The 20980-nt window shown below is 36.3% G+C and overlaps 1 protein-coding gene across 1 annotated transcript; it reads right to left on the minus strand.

Moving 5' to 3' along the window:
* Positions 1-257: 257 nt before the first annotated feature.
* LOC146747427 (uncharacterized) lies at positions 258-19808 on the minus strand. The gene is made up of 4 exons (XM_085496671.1): positions 19725-19808; positions 18922-19067; positions 2782-3002; positions 258-2644 (listed from the first exon to the last, which is right to left on the minus strand). The coding sequence occupies exons 3-4, from the start codon at positions 2990-2992 to the stop codon at positions 1995-1997; spliced, it is 861 nt and encodes a 286-aa protein (XP_085352797.1). The 5' UTR covers positions 2993-3002; positions 18922-19067; positions 19725-19808; the 3' UTR covers positions 258-1994.
* Between the last annotated feature and the right edge of the window lie 1172 nt (positions 19809-20980).

The raw sequence follows: 20980 nt of genomic DNA on the forward strand, positions 1-20980 counted from the left end.
GATTGCCCGTAGAGTATCGCTACACTGAAAAGTAAGCAACCGACAGCCTGTATAAAAGGGAGCCTGTGATTGGCTGTTACTTATGCGAGATTTGAACGGGACTTACGTAGGCGTCGGATCAGATGTATGTAGGGCGGAATTAAAAAAAATCAAAATCAAAGTAAAATAATAAAATAAAAAGGCATTAATAACAAAAGTAATAAAAAATAAAATCAAAATAAGTTTATAGCCAAAATAATTAAAGCCCGTACACTACATCAGATTTTAATCAGATTGAGTTTAATACAGCCATGTAACATGTACAAACAGTAGTGTAAAAAGTTTAAAACAGCCATGTAACATGTACGGCCTTGTAGTGTAAAGCGTTTACTACAACCATGTAACATGTACGGCCTTGTAGTATAACAAGTTTAAAACAGCCATGTAACATGTACGGCCTTGTAGTGTAAAGCGTTTACTACAACCATGTAACATGTACGGCCTTGTAGTATAACAAGTTTAAAACAGCCATGCAACATGTATGTCCGTGTAGTATAAAGAGTTTAATACAGCCATGTAACATGTACAAACATTAGTATAAAAAGTTTAAAACAGCCATGTAACATGTACGGCCTTGTAGTGTTTAAAACAGCAATGTAACATGTATGTCACTGTAGTATAAAGAGTTTACTCGATGTGGTTTGTAACCAGTCTTGTGATTGGTTGCTGAACAGGCCACGCCTCCAACTGTGCCGTGTGTTCGGTCAAACCGATAGGAATTCCTAAATGGAGTCAATTTGTGTAGTTTTCTTGATTTATTCTGCAGATATCGGTAAAATGTAGGTAAGGCTTTGGCGAAATTTGAAGGAGCAACTAATATTCTTCAACCTGGTATTTGTTTAGGTTTTATTTTTCATTCTTTTCGTCTGTTTTTTTCAGTTTACAAAATGTGAGCTGGCTGGAGCCTTCATCCCTTGTATATTTTTTACACTAGATACCAGCCGATACCCCCCCCCCCCCGCTCATAGAGACTGCGTACTACAGTTGGTTATAGTTCCTGGGCTCCCTGTGATGCAACTTTACGATTTAGTTCAGTACGCCTCACCACTCTGCGTTGATGTACATTAGGCCTCGGAACGTGCAACTCTGGGTGTGCTATATTGTAAAGTGATGAAAACAACATACAGTGACTTGTGTAAATATTGTTGAGCAGTTCAAATATCACCTATGCGATTCTCAAAAGGTACTCTCAAAGCCAAGCAACATACCCCAAATTCAACCCAGACAGCGTCACTTATTTTCTCCCGGACAACCAGCAAACTCAGCCAACCCAAAACCCGAGAGAAAGCAAACAAATGCACGCGAAAACCCGATGACAGTTGAATGAATATGTTCCCTGGACTACAGATTACCTCCAATGCATTCACAGCAGATATGATATAAACAATACTTTTATTGCTTAAATGCAATATCCAATATATAGAAAATAATTATAATTGTTAATTATATGAAAAAACGAAAACCTCACAAAAGAAAAACTCGACACAAAGTTCGATTTAGCTAGAGTCGGGGGGGGGGGGAATAAATCGATTCCAAACTACAATTCTACAATTGCCATTGCTGGATAGCACACACAGCACAGTAAATCATATACTATGTTAGTACAGTTACCAGCTGACAATCACAAACACGTCTGCAGATTTATATGAAAAAAGTATTTAAAAAGTCATACTCAAACACATTGTACCTACTGATTATAATTTTTATCAGTTGAAAACAAAAATTAAATATGTACCGGATTCTTGACTCCATAGTTAGTTTCAATTAACTGTATATTTGAACGTTACTTTTTAAAGACACTGAATTTACATATTTATATTATCCTATTCTGAAAACACTTATTGCTGGGACTAATAACAAAACGTGTTCGTGCACAAGATCCAGTGACATTTTCTATTTTTGCCATTTTAAATGAAGTGTACAAGTGGTACATGGAAAGCAACCCGAGTAAATTATCAGTGATTATCGGGTGTCTTGATGCTGTCTAACTGTTTAATTTTACTTCTGTAATAAATATCATGCCACATTCTCTCATTGGTTTTAGTTTCCCATACAAGCAATTGCATCTCAATCATCCTCTCATTTAGAGAACAGGGGTCATTAAATAAATCTTCCAGTCCTTTTAGGACCCCAAGCCCTTTCACTAGCCGACTTTCGGTTGCAAAACCCCTAACTTGGTCCTGTTGTTGCAAGATTGTAGACTTCTCTTCACCTTCACTCCAGAATCCGTTCTTGCACTTAACCCTCCCCATTTCTCTCAGCTTCCGTCTCAGTCGGTCAAGTTCCTGTATTGTTTTCTCAGCCCTCACTTTCTCTTCCCAGACAATTGTGCTCTCTACAAGGCCATCTTGCACTTTTTCCCTCTCCAGCTCTGTTGAGCTCATAATGTGATCTTCCATATTTTTCAGCTCCAATCTGTGTATTCTCTTCAGATTTTCTTTTTCTTGTGTGCTCATGCTTTTCCTGCAGTAGGTGTTACTGTCTTCCAATAGCTGTGCTTTTTTCATGCAATCTTCCTTGTGTTGTTCACAGATGTTGAAATCTTTTCTTACAAGTTCACAAGCTGCACTTTTATCTGAATATATCACAACACCTATCAATATTGCTGTTAAAATAGGGAACACAAAATATGAAAAATCAGTAAAAATGCCTTATTTAGTAAATATGCATTGTCCAATCGAAAAAGCAATGCTGTAACGCACACATACCAAAGCACAGAACACATATTAAGATTAGACTCACCAATGAGCACAGCAATCACTGCTCTTTGTATCTCATATATGGACAAAGAGTTTAATCCCATCGAATCCTTGTCGTTCAAACACAGATTTTGCAAAATATCTCGAAGACAAGCACGGTTTTCTCTGTGTTCCCTGGGTTCCATTTCATTGTGTTTACCATTCGGCTGTTCTTGATTTTCGTTCTCATTATCTCTGCTTCGAATGTCTTCCATACTTCGGCCACTGTAAAATTAAATGATACTAATTAAATAATGATTTCTGTAATGAATTCTGATATGAATGAAAGAATGACAGCACGAATGAATGAATGACATTTACCTTATAATGGGCATGTTATGTATTTGTCATATAGCTCACTGTTGTTATGTTAATAAACCATAAAAAATACCTTGTAATTTCTAAAAAAACAGTATAATACAATAACACAAATTGCAACGAGCTGTAACGATCACGTAGTAATAATGTCATAATGACTGGAATTTATTTTACATTATGCACCCAATAGTTATTACCAAGATCAGAAACAAATAGCCAGGATTGTAATTTGGAGAGGGGAACAAATGTTAGTATTCGTAGTTTTTGGAACCGTTGATCAGCATGGGAATACGAGTCGGAGAAGTAATGAGGTGTACTATTTGTCTCTGTACACGAGTTAGAGAAGTGATGAGGTGTACTATTTCTATCTGTACACGAGTTAGAGAAGTGATGAGGTGTACTATTTGTCTCTGTACACGAGTTAGAGAAGTGATGAGGTGTAATATTTGTCTCTGTACACGAGTTAGAGAAGTGATGAGGTGTACTATTTCTATCTGTACACGAGTTAGGGAAGTGATGAGGTGTACTATTTGTCTCTGTACACGAGTTAGAGAAGTGATGAGGTGTAATATTTGTCTCTGTACACGAGTTAGAGAAGTGATGAGGTGTACTATTTGTCTCTGTACACGAGTTAGAGAAGTGATGAGGTGTAATATTTGTCTCTGTACACGAGTTAGAGAAGTGATGAGGTGTACCATTTGTCTCTGTACACGAGTTAGAGAAGTGATGAGGTGTACTATTTCTCTCTGTATACGAGTTAGAGACGTGATGAGGTGTACTATTTCACTCTGTAAACGAGTTAGAGAAGTGATGAGGTGTACTATTTCTCTCTGTAAACGAGTAAGAGAAGTGATGAGGTGTACTATTTGTCTCTGTACACGAGTTAGAGAAGTGATGAGGTGTACTATTTCTCTCTGTAAACGAGTTAGAGAAGTGATGAGGTGTACTATTTGTCTCTGTACACGAGTTAGAGAAGTGATGAGATGTACTATTTGTCTCTGTAAACGAGTTAGAGAAGTGATGAGGTGTACTATTTCTCTCTGTATACGAGTTAGAGAAGTTATGAGGTGTACTATTTGTCTCTGTAAACGAGTTAGAGAAGTGATGAGGTGTACTATTTCTCTCTGTAAACGAGTTAGGGAAGTGATGAGGTGTACTATTTGTCCCTGTAAACGAGTTAGAGAAGTTATGAGGTGTACTATTTCTCACTGTACACGGGTTAGAGAAGTGGTGAGGTGTACTATTTGTCTCTGTAAACGAGTTAGAGAAGTGATGAGGTGTACTATTTGTCTCTGTAAACGAGTTAGAGAAGTGGTGAGGTGTACTATTTGTCTCTGTAAACGAGTTAGAGAAGTGATGAGGTGTACTATTTCTCTCTGTAAACGAGTTAGGGAAGTGATGAGGTGTACTATTTGTCCCTGTAAACGAGTTAGAGAAGTTATGAGGTGTACTATTTGTCTCTGTACACGAGTTAGAGAAGTGATGAGGTGTAATATTTGTCTCTGTACACGAGTTAGAGAAGTGATGAGGTGTACTATTTCTATCTGTACACGAGTTAGGGAAGTGATGAGGTGTACTATTTGTCTCTGTACACGAGTTAGAGAAGTGATGAGGTGTAATATTTGTCTCTGTACACGAGTTAGAGAAGTGATGAGGTGTACTATTTGTCTCTGTACACGAGTTAGAGAAGTGATGAGGTGTAATATTTGTCTCTGTACACGAGTTAGAGAAGTGATGAGGTGTACCATTTGTCTCTGTACACGAGTTAGAGAAGTGATGAGGTGTACTATTTCTCTCTGTAAACGAGTTAGAGAATTGATGAGGTGTACTATTTGTCTCTGTACACGAGTTAGAGAAGTGATGAGGTGTACTATTTGTCTCTGAACACGAGTTAGAGAAGTGATGAGGTGTACTATTTCTCTCTGTATACGAGTTAGAGAAGTTATGAGGTGTACTATTTCTCTCTGTATACGAGTTAGAGACGTGATGAGGTGTACTATTTCACTCTGTAAACGAGTTAGAGAAGTGATGAGGTGTACTATTTCTCTCTGTAAACGAGTAAGAGAAGTGATGAGGTGTACTATTTGTCTCTGTACACGAGTTAGAGAAGTGATGAGGTGTACTATTTCTCTCTGTAAACGAGTTAGAGAAGTGATGAGGTGTACTATTTGTCTCTGTACACGAGTTAGAGAAGTGATGAGATGTACTATTTGTCTCTGTAAACGAGTTAGAGAAGTGATGAGGTGTACTATTTCTCTCTGTATACGAGTTAGAGAAGTTATGAGGTGTACTATTTGTCTCTGTAAACGAGTTAGAGAAGTGATGAGGTGTACTATTTCTCTCTGTAAACGAGTTAGGGAAGTGATGAGGTGTACTATTTGTCCCTGTAAACGAGTTAGAGAAGTTATGAGGTGTACTATTTCTCACTGTACACGGGTTAGAGAAGTGGTGAGGTGTACTATTTGTCTCTGTAAACGAGTTAGAGAAGTGATGAGGTGTACTATTTGTCTCTGTAAACGAGTTAGAGAAGTGGTGAGGTTACTATTTGTCTCTGTAAACGAGTTAGAGAAGTGATGAGGTGTACTATTTCTCTCTGTAAACGAGTTAGGGAAGTGATGAGGTGTACTATTTGTCCCTGTAAACGAGTTAGAGAAGTTATGAGGTGTACTATTTCTCACTGTACACGAGTTAGAGAAGTGGTGAGGTGTACTATTTGTCTCTGTAAACGAGTTAGAGAAGTGATGAGGTGTACTATTTGTCTCTGTAAACGAGTTAGAGAAGTGATGAGGTGTACTATTTCTCTCTGTAAACGAGTTAGAGAAGTTATGAGGTGTACGATTTGTCTCTGTAAACGAGTTAGGGAAGTGATGAGGTGTACTATTTGTCCCTGTAAACGAGTTAGAGAAGTTATGAGGTGTACTATTCTATCTGTACACGAGTTAGAGAAGTGGTGAGGTGTACTATTTGTCTCTGTAAACGAGTTAGAGAAGTTATGAGGTGTACTATTTCTCTCTGTAAACGAGTTAGGGAAGTAATGAGGTGTACTATTTGTCTCTGTAAACGAGTTAGAGAAGTGATGAGGTGTACTATTTGTCTCTGTACACGAGTTAGAGAAGTGATGAGGTGTACTATTTCTCTCTGTAAACGAGTTAGAGAAGTGATGAGGTGTACTATTTGTCTCTGTACACGAGTTAGAGAATTGATGAGGTGTACTATTTGTCTCTGTAAACGAGTTAGAGAAGTGATGAGGTGTACTATTTCTCTCTGTATACGAGTTAGAGAAGTTATGAGGTGTACTATTTGTCTCTGTAAACGAGTTAGAGAAGTGATGAGGTGTACTATTTCTCTCTGTAAACGAGTTAGGGAAGTAATGAGGTGTACTATTTGTCCCTGTAAACGAGTTAGAGAAGTTATGAGGTGTACTATTTTTCACTGTACACGGGTTAGAGAAGTGGTGGGGTGTACTATTTGTCTCTGTAAACGAGTTAGAGAAGTGGTGAGGTGTACTATTTGTCTCTGTAAACGAGTTAGAGAAGTGATGAGGTGTACTATTTTTCTCTGTAAACGAGTTAGGGAAGTGATGAGGTGTACTATTTGTCCCTGTAAACGAGTTAGAGAAGTTATGAGGTGTACTATTTCTCACTGTACACGAGTTAGAGAAGTGGTGAGGTGTACTATTTGTCTCTGTAAACGAGTTAGAGAAGTGATGAGGTGTACTATTTGTCTCTGTACACGAGTTAGAGAAGTGATGAGGTGTACTCTTTCTCTCTGTAAACGAGTTAGAGAAGTGATGAGGTGTACTATTTGTCTGTGTACACGAGTTAGAGAAGTGATGAGGTGTACTATTTGTCTCTGTAAACGAGTTAGAGAAGTGATGAGGTGTACTATTTGTCCCTGTAAACGAGTTAGAGAAGTTATGAGGTGTACTATTTCTCACTGTACACGAGTTAGAGAAGTGGTGAGGTGTACTATTTGTCTCTGTAAACGAGTTAGAGAAGTTATGAGGTGTACTATTGCTCTCTGTAAACGAGTTAGGGAAGTGATGAGGTGTACTATTTATCTCTGTAAACGAGTTAGAGAAGTGATGAGGTGTACTATTTCTCTCTGTAAACGAGTTAGGGAAGTAATGAGGTGTACTATTTGTCCCTGTAAACGAGTTAGAGAAGTTATGAGGTGTACTATTTGTCCCTGTAAACGAGTTAGAGAAGTTATGAGGAGTACTATTTGTCTCTGTAAACGAGTTAGATAAGTGGTGAGGTGTACTATTTGTCTCTGTAAACGAGTTAGAGAAGTGATGAGGTGTACTATTTCTCTCTGTAAACGAGTTAGGGAAGTGATGAGGTGTACTATTTGTCCCTGTAAACGAGTTAGAGAAGTTATGAGGTGTACTATTTCTCACTGTACACGAGTTAGAGAAGTGGTGAGGTGTACTATTTCACTCTGTAAACGAGTTAGAGAAGTTATGAGGTGTACTATTTGTCCCTGTAAACGAGTTAGAGAAGTGATGAGGTGTACTATTTCTCTCTGTATACGAGTTAGAGAAGTTATGAGGTGTACTATTTCTCTCTGTATACGAGTTAGAGAAGTGATGAGGTGTACTATTTCACTCTGTAAACGAGTTAGAGAAGTGATGAGGTGTACTATTTCTCTCTGTAAACGAGTTAGAGAAGTGATGAGGTGTACTATTTGTCTCTGTACACGAGTTAGAGAAGTGATGAGGTGTACTATTTCTCTCTGTAAACGAGTTAGAAAAGTGATGAGGTGTACTATTTGTCTCTGTACACGAGTTAGAGAAGTGATGAGGTGTACTATTTGTCTCTGTAAACGAGTTAGAGAAGTGATGAGGTGTACTATTTCTCTCTGTATACGAGTTAGAGAAGTTATGAGGTGTACTATTTGTCTCTGTAAACGAGTTAGAGAAGTGATGAGGTGTACTATTTCTCTCTGTAAACGAGTTAGGGAAGTGATGAGGTGTACTATTTGTCCCTGTAAACGAGTTAGAGAAGTTATGAGGTGTACTATTTCTCACTGTACACGGGTTAGAGAAGTGGTGAGGTGTACTATTTGTCTCTGTAAACGAGTTAGAGAAGTGATGAGGTGTACTATTTGTCTCTGTAAACGAGTTAGAGAAGTGGTGAGGTGTACTATTTGTCTCTGTAAACGAGTTAGAGAAGTGATGAGGTGTACTATTTCTCTCTGTAAACGAGTTAGGGAAGTGATGAGGTGTACTATTTGTCCCTGTAAACGAGTTAGAGAAGTTATGAGGTGTACTATTTCTCACTGTACACGAGTTAGAGAAGTGGTGATGTGTACTATTTGTGTCTGTAAACGAGTTAGAGAAGTGATGAGGTGTACTATTTGTCTCTGTACACGAGTTAGAGAAGTGATGAGGTGTACTATTTCTCTCTGTAAACGAGTTAGAGAAGTGATGAGGTGTACTATTTGTCTGTGTACACGAGTTAGAGAAGTGATGAGGTGTACTATTTGTATCTGTAAACGAGTTAGAGAAGTGATGAGGTGTACTATTTCTCTCTGTATACGAGTTAGAGAAGTTATGAGGTGTACGATTTGTCTCTGTAAACGAGTTAGGGAAGTGATGAGGTGTACTATTTGTCCCTGTAAACGAGTTAGAGAAGTTATGAGGTGTACTATTTCTCACTGTACACGAGTTAGAGAAGTGGTGAGGTGTACTATTTGTCTCTGTAAACGAGTTTAGAGAAGTGATGAGGTGTACTATTTCTCTCTGTAAACGAGTTAGGGAAGTAATGAGGTGTACTATTTGTCCCTGTAAACGAGTTAGAGAAATTATGAGGTGTACTATTTGTCCCTGTAAACGAGTTAGAGAAGTTATGAGGTGTACTATTTGTCTCTGAAAACGAGTTAGAGAAGTGGTGAGGTGTACTATTTGTCTCTGTAAACGAGTTAGAGAAGTGATGAGGTGTACTATTTCTCTCTGTAAACGAGTTAGGGAAGTGATGAGGTGTACTATTTGTCCCTGTAAACGAGTTAGAGAAGTTATGAGGTGTACTATTTCTCACTGTACACGAGTTAGAGAAGTGGTGAGGTGTACTATTTCACTCTGTAAACGAGTTAGAGAAGTTATGAGGTGTACTATTTGTCCCTGTAAACGAGTTAGAGAAGTTATGAGGTGTACTATTTGTCTCTGCAAACGAGTTAGAGAAGTGATGAGGTGTACTATTTCTCTCTGTACTCGAGTTAGAGAAGTGATGAGGTGTACTATTTCTCTCTGTACACGAGTTAGAGGAGTTATGAGGTGTACTATTTCTCTCTGTACACGAGTTAGGGAAATGATGAGGTGTACTATTTTTATCTGTACACGAGTTAGGGAAGTGATGAGATGTACTATTTATCACTGTACACGAGTTAGGGAAGTGATGAGGTGTATTATTTCTCACTGTACACGAGTTAAAGAAGTGATGAGGTGTATTATTTCTCACTGTACACGAGTTAAAGAAGTGATGAGGTGTACTATTTCTCACTGTACACGAACTAGAGATGTGATGAGGTGTAATATTTCTCTCTGTAAACGAGTTAGAGAAGTGATGATGTGTACTATTTCTCTCTGTACACGAGTTAGAGAAGTTATGAGGTGTACTATTTCTCTCTGTACACGAGTTAGGGAAATGATGAGGTGTACTATTTCACTCTGTACACGAGTTAGACAAGTGATGAGGTGTACTATTTCTATCTGTACACGAGTTAGGGAAGTGATGAGGTGTACTATTTCTATCTGTACACGAGTTAGAGAAGTGATGTGGTGTACTATTTGTCTCTGTACACGAGTTAGAGAAGTGATGAGGTGTACTATTTCTCTCTGTACACGAGTTAGAGAAGTGATGAGGTGTACTATTTCTCTCTGTACACGAGTTAGAGAAGTGATGAGGTGTACTATTTCTCTCTGTACAGGAGTTAGAGAAGTGATGAGGTGTACTATTTCTCACTGTACACGAGTTAGAGAAGTGATGAGGTGTACTAATTCTCTCTGTACTCGAGTTAGAGAAGTGATGAGGTGTACTATTTCTCTCTGTACACGAGTTAGAGGAGTTATGAGGTGTACTATTTCTCTCTGTACACGAGTTAGGGAAATGATGAGGTGTACTATTTTTATCTGTACACGAGTTAGGGAAGTGATGAGATGTACTATTTATCACTGTACACAAGTTAGGGAAGTGATGAGGTGTATTATTTCTCACTGTACACGAGTTAAAGAAGTGATGAGGTGTACTATTTCTCACTGTACACGAACTAGAGATGTGATGAGGTGTAATATTTCTCTCTGTAAACGAGTTAGAGAAGTGATGATGTGTACTATTTCTCTCTGTACACGAGTTAGAGAAGTTATGAGGTGTACTATTTCTCTCTGTACACGAGTTAGGGAAATGATGAGGTGTACTATTTCACTCTGTACACGAGTTAGACAAGTGATGAGGTGTACTATTTCTATCTGTACACGAGTTAGGGAAGTGATGAGGTGTACTATTTCTATCTGTACACGAGTTAGAGAAGTGATGTGGTGTACTATTTGTCTCTGTACACGAGTTAGAGAAGTGATGAGGTGTACTATTTCTCTCAGTACACGAGTTAGAGAAGTGATGAGGTGTACTATTTCTCTCTGTACACGAGTTAGAGAAGTGATGAGGTGTACTATTTCTCCCTGTACTCGAGCTAGGGAAGTGATGAGGTGTACTATTTCTCTCTGTACACGAGTTAGAGAAGTGATGAGGTGTACTATTTCTCTCTGTACACGAGTTAGAGAAGTGATGAGGTGTACTATTTCTCACTGTACACGAGTTAGGGAAGTGATGAGGTGTACTATTTCTCTCTGTACTCGAGTTAGGGAAGTGATGAGGTGTACTATTTCTCTCTGTACTCGAGTTAGGGAAGTGATGAGGTGTACTATTTCTCTCTGTACACGAGTTAGAGAAGTTGTGAGGTGTACTATTTCTCTCTGTACACGAGTTAGGGAAATGATGAGGTGTAGTATTTCACTTTGTACACGAGTTAGACAAGTGATGAGGTGTACTATTTCTATCTGTACACGAGTTAGAGAAGTGATGAGGTGTACTATTTCTATCTGTACACGAGTTAGGGAAGTGATGAGGAGTACTATTTCTCACTGTACACGAGTTAGGGAAGTGATGAGGTGTATTATTTTTCACTGTACACGAGTTAAAGAAGTGATGAGGTGTATTATTTCTCACTGTACACGAGTTAAAGAAGTGATCAGGTGTACTATTTCTCACTGTACACGAACTAGAGAATTGATGAGGTGTACTAATTCTCTCTGTAAACGAGTTAGAGAAGTGATGAGGTGTACTATTTCTCTCTGTACACGAGTTGGAGAAGTTATGAGGTGTACTATTTCTCTCTGTACACGAGTTAGGGAAATGATGAGGTGTACTATTTTTATCTGTACACGAGTTAGGGAAGTGATGAGATGTACTATTTATCACTGTACACGAGTTAGGGAAGTGATGAGGTGTATTATTTCTCACTGTACACGAGTTAAAGAAGTGATGAGGTGTATTATTTCTCACTGTACACGAGTTAAAGAAGTGATGAGGTGTACTATTTCTCACTGTAAACGAACTAGAGATGTGATGAGGTGTAATATTTCTCTCTGTAAACGAGTTAGAGAAGTGATGATGTGTACTATTTCTCTCTGTACACGAGTTAGAGAAGTTATGAGGTGTACTATTTCTCTCTGTACACGAGTTAGGGAAATGATGAGGTGTACTATTTCACTCTGTACACGAGTTAGACAAGTGATGAGGTGTACTATTTCTATCTGTACACGAGTTAGGGAAGTGATGAGGTGTACTATTTCTATCTGTACACGAGTTAGAGAAGTGATGTGGTGTACTATTTGTCTCTGTACACGAGTTAGAGAAGTGATGAGGTGTACTATTTCTCTCTGTACACGAGTTAGAGAAGTGATGAGGTGTACTATTTCTCTCTGTACACGAGTTAGAGAAGTGATGAGGTGTACTATTTCTCCCTGTACTCGAGTTAGGGAAGTGATGAGGTGCACTATTTCTCTCTGTACACGAGTTAGAGAAGTGATGAGGTGTACTATTTCTCTTTGTACACGAGTTAGAGAAGTGATGAGGTGTACTATTTCTCACTGTACACGAGTTAGAGAAGTGATGAGGTGTACTAATTCTCTCTGTACTCGAGTTAGAGAAGTGATGAGGTGTACTATTTCTCTCTGTACACGAGTTAGAGGAGTTATGAGGTGTACTATTTCTCTCTGTACACGAGTTAGGGAAATGATGAGGTGTACTATTTTTATCTGTACACGAGTTAGGGAAGTGATGAGATGTACTATTTATCACTGTACACGAGTTAGGGAAGTGATGAGGTGTATTATTTCTCACTGTACACGAGTTAAAGAAGTGATGAGGTGTATTATTTCTCACTGTACACGAGTTAAAGAAGTGATGAGGTGTACTATTTCTCACTGTACACGAACTAGAGATGTGATGAGGTGTAATATTTCTCTCTGTAAACGAGTTAGAGAAGTGATGATGTGTACTATTTCTCTCTGTACACGAGTTAGAGAAGTTATGAGGTGTACTATTTCTCTCTGTACACGAGTTAGGGAAATGATGAGGTGTACTATTTCACTCTGTACACGAGTTAGACAAGTGATGAGGTGTACTATTTCTATCTGTACACGAGTTAGGGAAGTGATGAGGTGTACTATTTCTATCTGTACACGAGTTAGAGAAGTGATGTGGTGTACTATTTGTCTCTGTACACGAGTTAGAGAAGTGATGAGTTGTACTATTTCTCTCTGTACACGAGTTAGAGAAGTGATGAGGTGTACTATTTCTCTCTGTACACGAGTTAGAGAAGTGATGAGGTGTACTATTTCTCCCTGTACTCGAGTTAGGGAAGTGATGAGGTGTACTATTTCTCTCTGTACACGAGTTAGAGAAGTGATGAGGTGTACTATTTCTCTCTGTACACGAGTTAGAGAAGTGATGAGGTGTACTATTTCTCACTGTACACGAGTTAGAGAAGTGATGAGGTGTACTAATTCTCTCTGTACTCGAGTTAGAGAAGTGATGAGGTGTACTATTTTTCTCTGTACACGAGTTAGATGAGTTATGAGGTGTACTATTTCTCTCTGTACACGAGTTAGGGTAATGATGAGGTGTACTATTTCACTCTGTACACGAGTTATGGAAATGATGAGGTGTACTATTTCTCTCTGTACACGAGTTAGGGAAGTGATGAAGTGTACTATTTCTCTCTGTACTCGAGTTAGGGAAGTGATGAGGTGTACTATTTCTCTCTGTACACGAGTTAGAGAAGTGATGAGGTGTACTATTTCTCTCTGTACACGAGTTAGAGAAGTGATGAGGTGTACTATTTCTCCCTGTACTCGAGTTAGGGAAGTGATGAGGTGTACTATTTCTCTCTGTACACGAGTTAGAGAAGTGGTGAGGTGTACTATTTCTCTCTGTACACGAGTTAGAGAAGTGGTGAGGTGTACTATTTCTCACTGTAGACGAGTTAGAGAAGTGATGAGGTGTACTAATTCTCACTGTACACGAGTTAGAGAAGTGATGAGGCGTACTATTTGTCTCTGTAAGAGATTGATTCGTTAAGTAGAATTGTACATGTATTACCAGTTAGGATGTTAGGAAAGGCATAATTATATGTTTAAGTACTAAATGACGTAATTGTGATATTAAACTAATTGTTGGTACAATAACTTTGCAAATAACGATTGATAGAGACGCTGCAAATATTGGTGTATAGAGACTGGTATCGTTAATACTCAGGCTATCCTCGTAGTAACCGGTCGTTGTTGTGTGTCAATTATCATGTATTGTTTCAGGATTAATAGTAAGTTTATTAGCAATGTACAATTCACGAACCCTTTGAAAGACATTATTAATTTCTAAGACATTATCTGCAAAAAACTTAAAGTGAAAAGATTTGGTAAAATTGGCTATAGCAATATTATAAATTACGAATCGGGGACCATATTATAGATCGTGGCAAATGATTATGTGTTTTCACAGCGTGTTTTCACTAAAGTAAGTCATCTAATTATGATACCATAGTGTCCTAGATTGCAGCAGAGAATTCCCTAATCAATTAAAAGTGTCAAAGTTTTAGATCGAAACAAATACCAAAGTTAGTGTGACTGTACATTTATTTACTGCATATATAATCATTGATATACCACGTGATGCAGTAACTGTATATTTATTTACTGCAATGTAATAATTGATATACCACGCGATGCAGCAACTGTATATTTATTTACTGCAATGTAATCATTGATATACCACGCAATGCAGTAACTGTATATTTATTTACTGCAATGTAATAATTGATATACCACGCTATGCAGTAACTGTACATTTATTTACTGCATATATAATCAATGATATACCACTCGATACAGTAATTGTACATTTATTTACTGCAGTGTAATAATTTATATACCACGTGATACTGTAACTGTACTTTTATTTACCTCATATATAATAATTCATATACCACGTGATGCAGTAACTGTACATTTATTTACCTCATGTAAAATCATTGATATACTACGTGATTCAGTAACTGTATATTTATTTACTGCAATATAATAATTGATATACCACCTGATGCTGTAACTGTACATTTATTTACTGCAATATAACAATTGATATACCACGTGATGCAATAAGTGTACATTTATTTACTGCAATATAATAATTGATATACCACGTGATGCAGTAACTGTACATATATTTACCTCATATAAAATCATTGATATACTACGTGATGCAGTAACTGTATATTTATTTACTGCAATATAATAATTGATATACCACCTGATGCAGTAATTGTACATTTATTTACTGCATATATAATAATTGATAAACCACGTGTTTCAGTAACTGTACATTTATCTACTGCATATATAATAATTGATATGCCACGTGATGCACTAACTGTACATTTATTTACTGCAATATAATAATTATTATACCATGCGATGCAGTAACTATATTTATTTACTGCGATGTAATAATTGATATACCACGCGATGCAGTAACTACATTTATTTACTGCATATATAATCATTGATATACCACGTGATGCAGTAACTGTACATTTATTTACTGCAGATATAACAATTGATATACCACGCGACGCAGTAACTACATTTATTTACTGCATATATAATAATTGATATACCACGTGATGCAGTAACTGTACATTTATTTACTGCAAGGTAATAATTGATATACCACGTGATACAGTAACTGTGCATTTATTTACTGCAATGTAATAATTGATATACCACGCGATGCAGTAATTGTACCTTTTTCATGCATATATAATATAAGATATACCACGTGATGTAGTAACTACATTTATTTACTGCAATATAATAATTGATATACCATGTGATGCAGTAACTGTACATTTATTTACTGCAATATAATAATTGATATACCACGTGATGCAGTAACTGTACATATATTTACCTCATATAAAATCATTGATATACTACGTGATGCAGTAACTGTACATTTATTTACTGCATATATAATAATGGATACACCACCTGATGCAGTAACTGTACATTTATTTACTGCAATATAATAATTGATATACCACCTGATGCAGTAACTGTACATTTATTTACTGCAATGTAATAATTGATATACCACGTGATGCAGTAATTGTACATATATTTACTGCAATATAATAATTGCTATACCACGTGATGAAGTAACTGTGCATTTATTTACTGCAATATAATAATTAATATACCACGCAATGCACTAACTGTACATTTATTTACTGCATATATAATCATTGATATACCACGTGATGCAGTAACTGTACATTTATTTACCACATGTATAATAATTGATATACCACGTGATGCAGTAACTGTACATTTATTTACTGCATATATAATCATTGACATACCACGTGATGCAGTAACTGTACATTTATTTACTGCAATGTAATAATTGATATACCACGTGATGCAGTAATTGTACATATATTTACTGCAATATAATAATTGATATACCACGTGATGCAGTAACTGTACATTTATTTACTGCCATGTAATAATTGATATACCACGTGATGCAGTAATTGTACATATATTTACTGCAATATAATCATTGATATACCACGTGATGCAGTAACTGTACATTTATTTACCTCATGTATAATAATTGATATACCACGTGATGCAGTAACTGTACATTTATTTACCTCATGTATGATAATTGATATACCACGTGATGCAGTAACTGTACATTTATTTACCTCATGTATAATAATTGATATACCACGTGATGCAGTAACTGTACATTTAGTTACTGCATATATAATCTTTTATATACCACGTGACTCAGTTGCTGTATATTTATTTACTGCAATGTAATAATTGATATACCACGTGATGCAGTAATTGTACATATATTTACTGCAATATAATAATTGATATACCACGTGATGCAGTAACTGTATATTTATTTACTGCAATATAATAACTGATATACCACCTGATGCAGTAACTGTACATTTATTTACTGCATATATAATAATTGATAAACCACGTGTTTCAGTAACTGTACATTTATCTACTGCATATATAATAATTGATATGCCACGTGATGCACTAACTGTACATTTATTTACTGCATATACAATCATTGATATACCACGTGATGCAGTAACTGTACATTTATTTACCTCATGTATAATAATTGATATACCACGTGATGCAGTAACTGTACATTTATTTACTGCATATATAATTATTCATATACCACGTGATGCAGTAACTACCTTTTTACTGCATATATAATAATTGATATACCACGTGATTCAGTAACTGTACATTTATCTACTGCATATATAATTATTGATATACCACGTGATGCAGTAACTACATTTATTTACCTCATATAAAATAATTGATATACCACGTGATGCAGTAACTGTACATTTATTTACTGCAAGGTAATAATTGATATACCACGTGATACAGTAACTGTGCATTTATTTACTGCAATGTAATAATTGATATACCACGCGATGCAGTAATTGTACATTTATTTACTGCATATATAATCATTGATATACCACGCAATGAATTAACTGTGCATTCATTTACCTCATATATAATCATTGATATACCACGTGATGCAGTAACTGTACATTTATTTACCTCATGTATGATAATTGATATACCACGTGATGCAGTAACTGTACATTTATTTACCTCATGTATAATAATTGATATACCACGTAATGCAGTAACTGTACATTTATTTACTGCAATGTAATAATTGATATACCACGTAATGCAGTAATTGTACATATATTTACTGCAATATAATCATTGATATACCACGTGATGCAGTAACTGTACATTTATTTACCTCATGTATAATAATTGATATACCACGTGATGCAGTAACTGTACATTTAGTTACTGCATATATAATCTTTTATATACCACGTGACTCAGTTGCTGTATATTTATTTACTGCAATGTAATAATTGATATACCACGTGATGCAGTAATTGTACATATATTTACTGCAATATAATAATTGATATACCACGTGATGCAGTAACTGTACATTTATTTACTGCAATGTAATAATTGATATACCACGCAATGCAGTAATTGTACATATATTTACTGCAATATAATAATTGATATACCACGTGATGCAGTAACTTTACATTTATTTATGGCAATATAATAATCAATATACCACGCAATGCAGTAACTGTACATTTATTTACTGCATATATAATCATTGATATACCACGTGATGCAGTAACTGTACATTTATTTACCTCATGTATAATAATTGATATACCACGTGATGCAGTAACTGTACATTTATTTACTGCATATATAATTATTCATATACCACGTGATGCAGTAACTACCTTTTTACTGCATATATAATAATTGATATACCACGTGATTCAGTAACTGTACATTTATCTACTGCATATATAATTATTGATATACCACGTGATGCAGTAACTACATTTATTTACCTCATATAAAATAATTGATATACCACGTGATGCAGTAACTGTACATTTATTTACCTCGTATATAATAATTGATATACCACGTGATGCAGTAACTGTACATTTATTTACTGCATATATAATCATTGATATACCACGCAATGAATTAACTGTGCATTCATTTACCTCATATATAATCATTGATATACCACGCGATGCAGTAACTGTATATTTATTTACTACATATATAATCATTGATATACCATCCGTGGGCTATCCGTCCATCCATCGCACGACCTTGACCCGGGTACCCAGACAAACCACACCAAAATCATTCGTTCAATCCATATATATTAATACAAGAACATGACAGGCAACATGTTTGACGCTTTAATCCGGTGGGTAACTTTACTGTACTAAATTCCTTGATACTCAAAAATTGAAAGCACGTGGAATTATGGCATGTTGCAAACTCAATCGGTATGAATTACAGCAGAGAGAGTCTCGCGGGGGATCTCGTCTCATGAAATAAGAAGCACATTCTATTTACAGGATATATTATACTGATGATATGTTAAATATGACGTCACTTCCAAATTCACTGTGAAACCACGATTATTTGCATTTACTAGGCGTACATCAATATATATATATTACAAACATCCACAAACGGGATTTAAAAAATAAGTGTATTCAGAACTTACATGTATGTTTAAAAGGTTGCGTAATTCGGCAAGCCTAGTATTTATAATAAAACATTGCCTACCTATTTCATTAAAATGCGACCAGCTGTGTAGTGGAACGTGAATAACTGTTTCGTTCTAGGTCTTCGTTACAGTTCGCATAACGCAGCTAGCAGTATTCTAGCCAACTATCAGAACGCAGTATTAACTATCTGGATGGGTGTGACCTCTACATCAGCGAGAAAAAAAAAATGAAAACACCTTATATGTCATGCATGGTGATTCAGTCAGCTTTCTAATATCCAATCACTGGTCGATTCATCGACCTCATGTAATATTGAGATCTGTCACGTGAGTAGGCACTGGCAGAGTAAAGAAAGAGGACTATATTTCACCTGAATGCGAGCTATAAAAAATACATATATTTAAATGTATCAGGTGTATAACGATAGTCCAACAATTCATTCAAATGCAAAACGCACAAACCATGTATTGTGCCTGGCCAAAATATGAAGGCTACTCCCTGCAATTTACCTTACGCCATTTGGGGTGTGTTTTTTCAGCCATCTGGTCTTAAATGCGATCCACAAAATTTAGGGATTGACTGATTGTTAAATGGACATGAGTCTAAAAAGGGGTTTATTTTTTCAAACACCATTTTAACTTTTTTAAAGATAATTTCTATCCACTTTTAATAATCCAAGACGAAAATTGGGTCTGCTAGACAAATGGCGGGTCTAAAATGATATCTACTAGGCAACATTTTGGTCTAAGATGTGGTATACATTTTTGGTACAATTTGGTCTAAAATAGGCTCTGGGTTTTGCAGTGTGGGCTACACACCTATCACCATATCAGCAGCCAAGTACCCACCCGGGATACTCACCGTGAGACGGTGGTTTACAAAAAACCCTGGCAACGTGTAATCGCCGTTAACTATTTTATCATTCCTTCATTTTGTTTTCCCGACAGATCTTTAAGCCCCCAGTGGGTAAGCCATAATTATTTATATTTACTCAGAGTCGGGTTTCTGTGCAAGCAAGCCGACTAAGTTAAGTAACAAACAAACAAACGGGATACCCGTATTACGTCACTCGGCAACGAGTGTGAAGACAGCGTTCAGCTCGATTTGTGTTCGATTCGCGTTCGATTCACGTTTGATTCGCATTCGATTGTCGTACGTTTCGCGTTCGATTGGTGTTCGATTGACTTATTTTTAAAAACAAATAAAATCTTTGAAACAAGGACGTTACGGGACGACGTCAAAAGATCGATGTCGGATAAAAAAACTTATTTGCTTTAATTTGAATTTTGGGTGACCAGTGACCTCAAAAGGTTTTCATCCTACAGAAACGATTTTATTTTTTAATGAAGTCAAAAAAATCTTGGAGTATTTGTAACTCATAGTTGCTGTCGACATAGGAGGTAAAGTAAGCAAATAACACCAAATAAACGGCAAGGTAAAGACTATGTCTAATTATAGTAAATACGTACTGCGTGCGTGACTCGAATCGGCGCTCGCGTACGGCACCTAATCGCCTAGCTTCATGCCACTACACGTCTTCCCCTCGGCCACCGGGCATCCCCCCCCAAAAAAAGGGGATGTGTGTACAAAATCCACTTCAAAAGAATAATAAAAAATAAAATAAATAAAAAAACAAAACAACCAAAGATGGTTTGATAAAGATTGCCATTTATTACGTAATGAACTTAAAATGCATACTAAATTAATTCAGAAAATTCCTAATTTTAAAAAATTCTCAAATACAAAACAAAAACAACTTAAAGTACACCAGCTTAATAAAATTGAGAGCCTTCAAGGTAGCAATTCATCATTATGAAAAAAATAAGTGAACTCAACAATGATGTGAATACACAAAAGACAGAGACTGATTGCATAGCACCAGATAAATGGTTGACACACTACAAAGATATATTAAATTCTAAACCTAATACAGAAGAACAAGACGATATTATATCAGATCTTAGAAATCGGGAAATTAAGGAACTTGATGCTAGTAAAACTGATTTGGATGGACCAATACATGAAAAAGAAATTAAACAAGCCATCAGATTATTGAAAAACAACAAATCAACTGCAGAAGACCAAATCTGTAATGAGATGCTAAAATGCGGTGAACA

This window comes from Saccoglossus kowalevskii, chromosome 3 (assembly GCF_978046115.1).
Source record: "Saccoglossus kowalevskii chromosome 3, keSacKowa6.1, whole genome shotgun sequence".
Taxonomy (NCBI): Eukaryota; Metazoa; Hemichordata; class Enteropneusta; family Harrimaniidae; genus Saccoglossus; species Saccoglossus kowalevskii.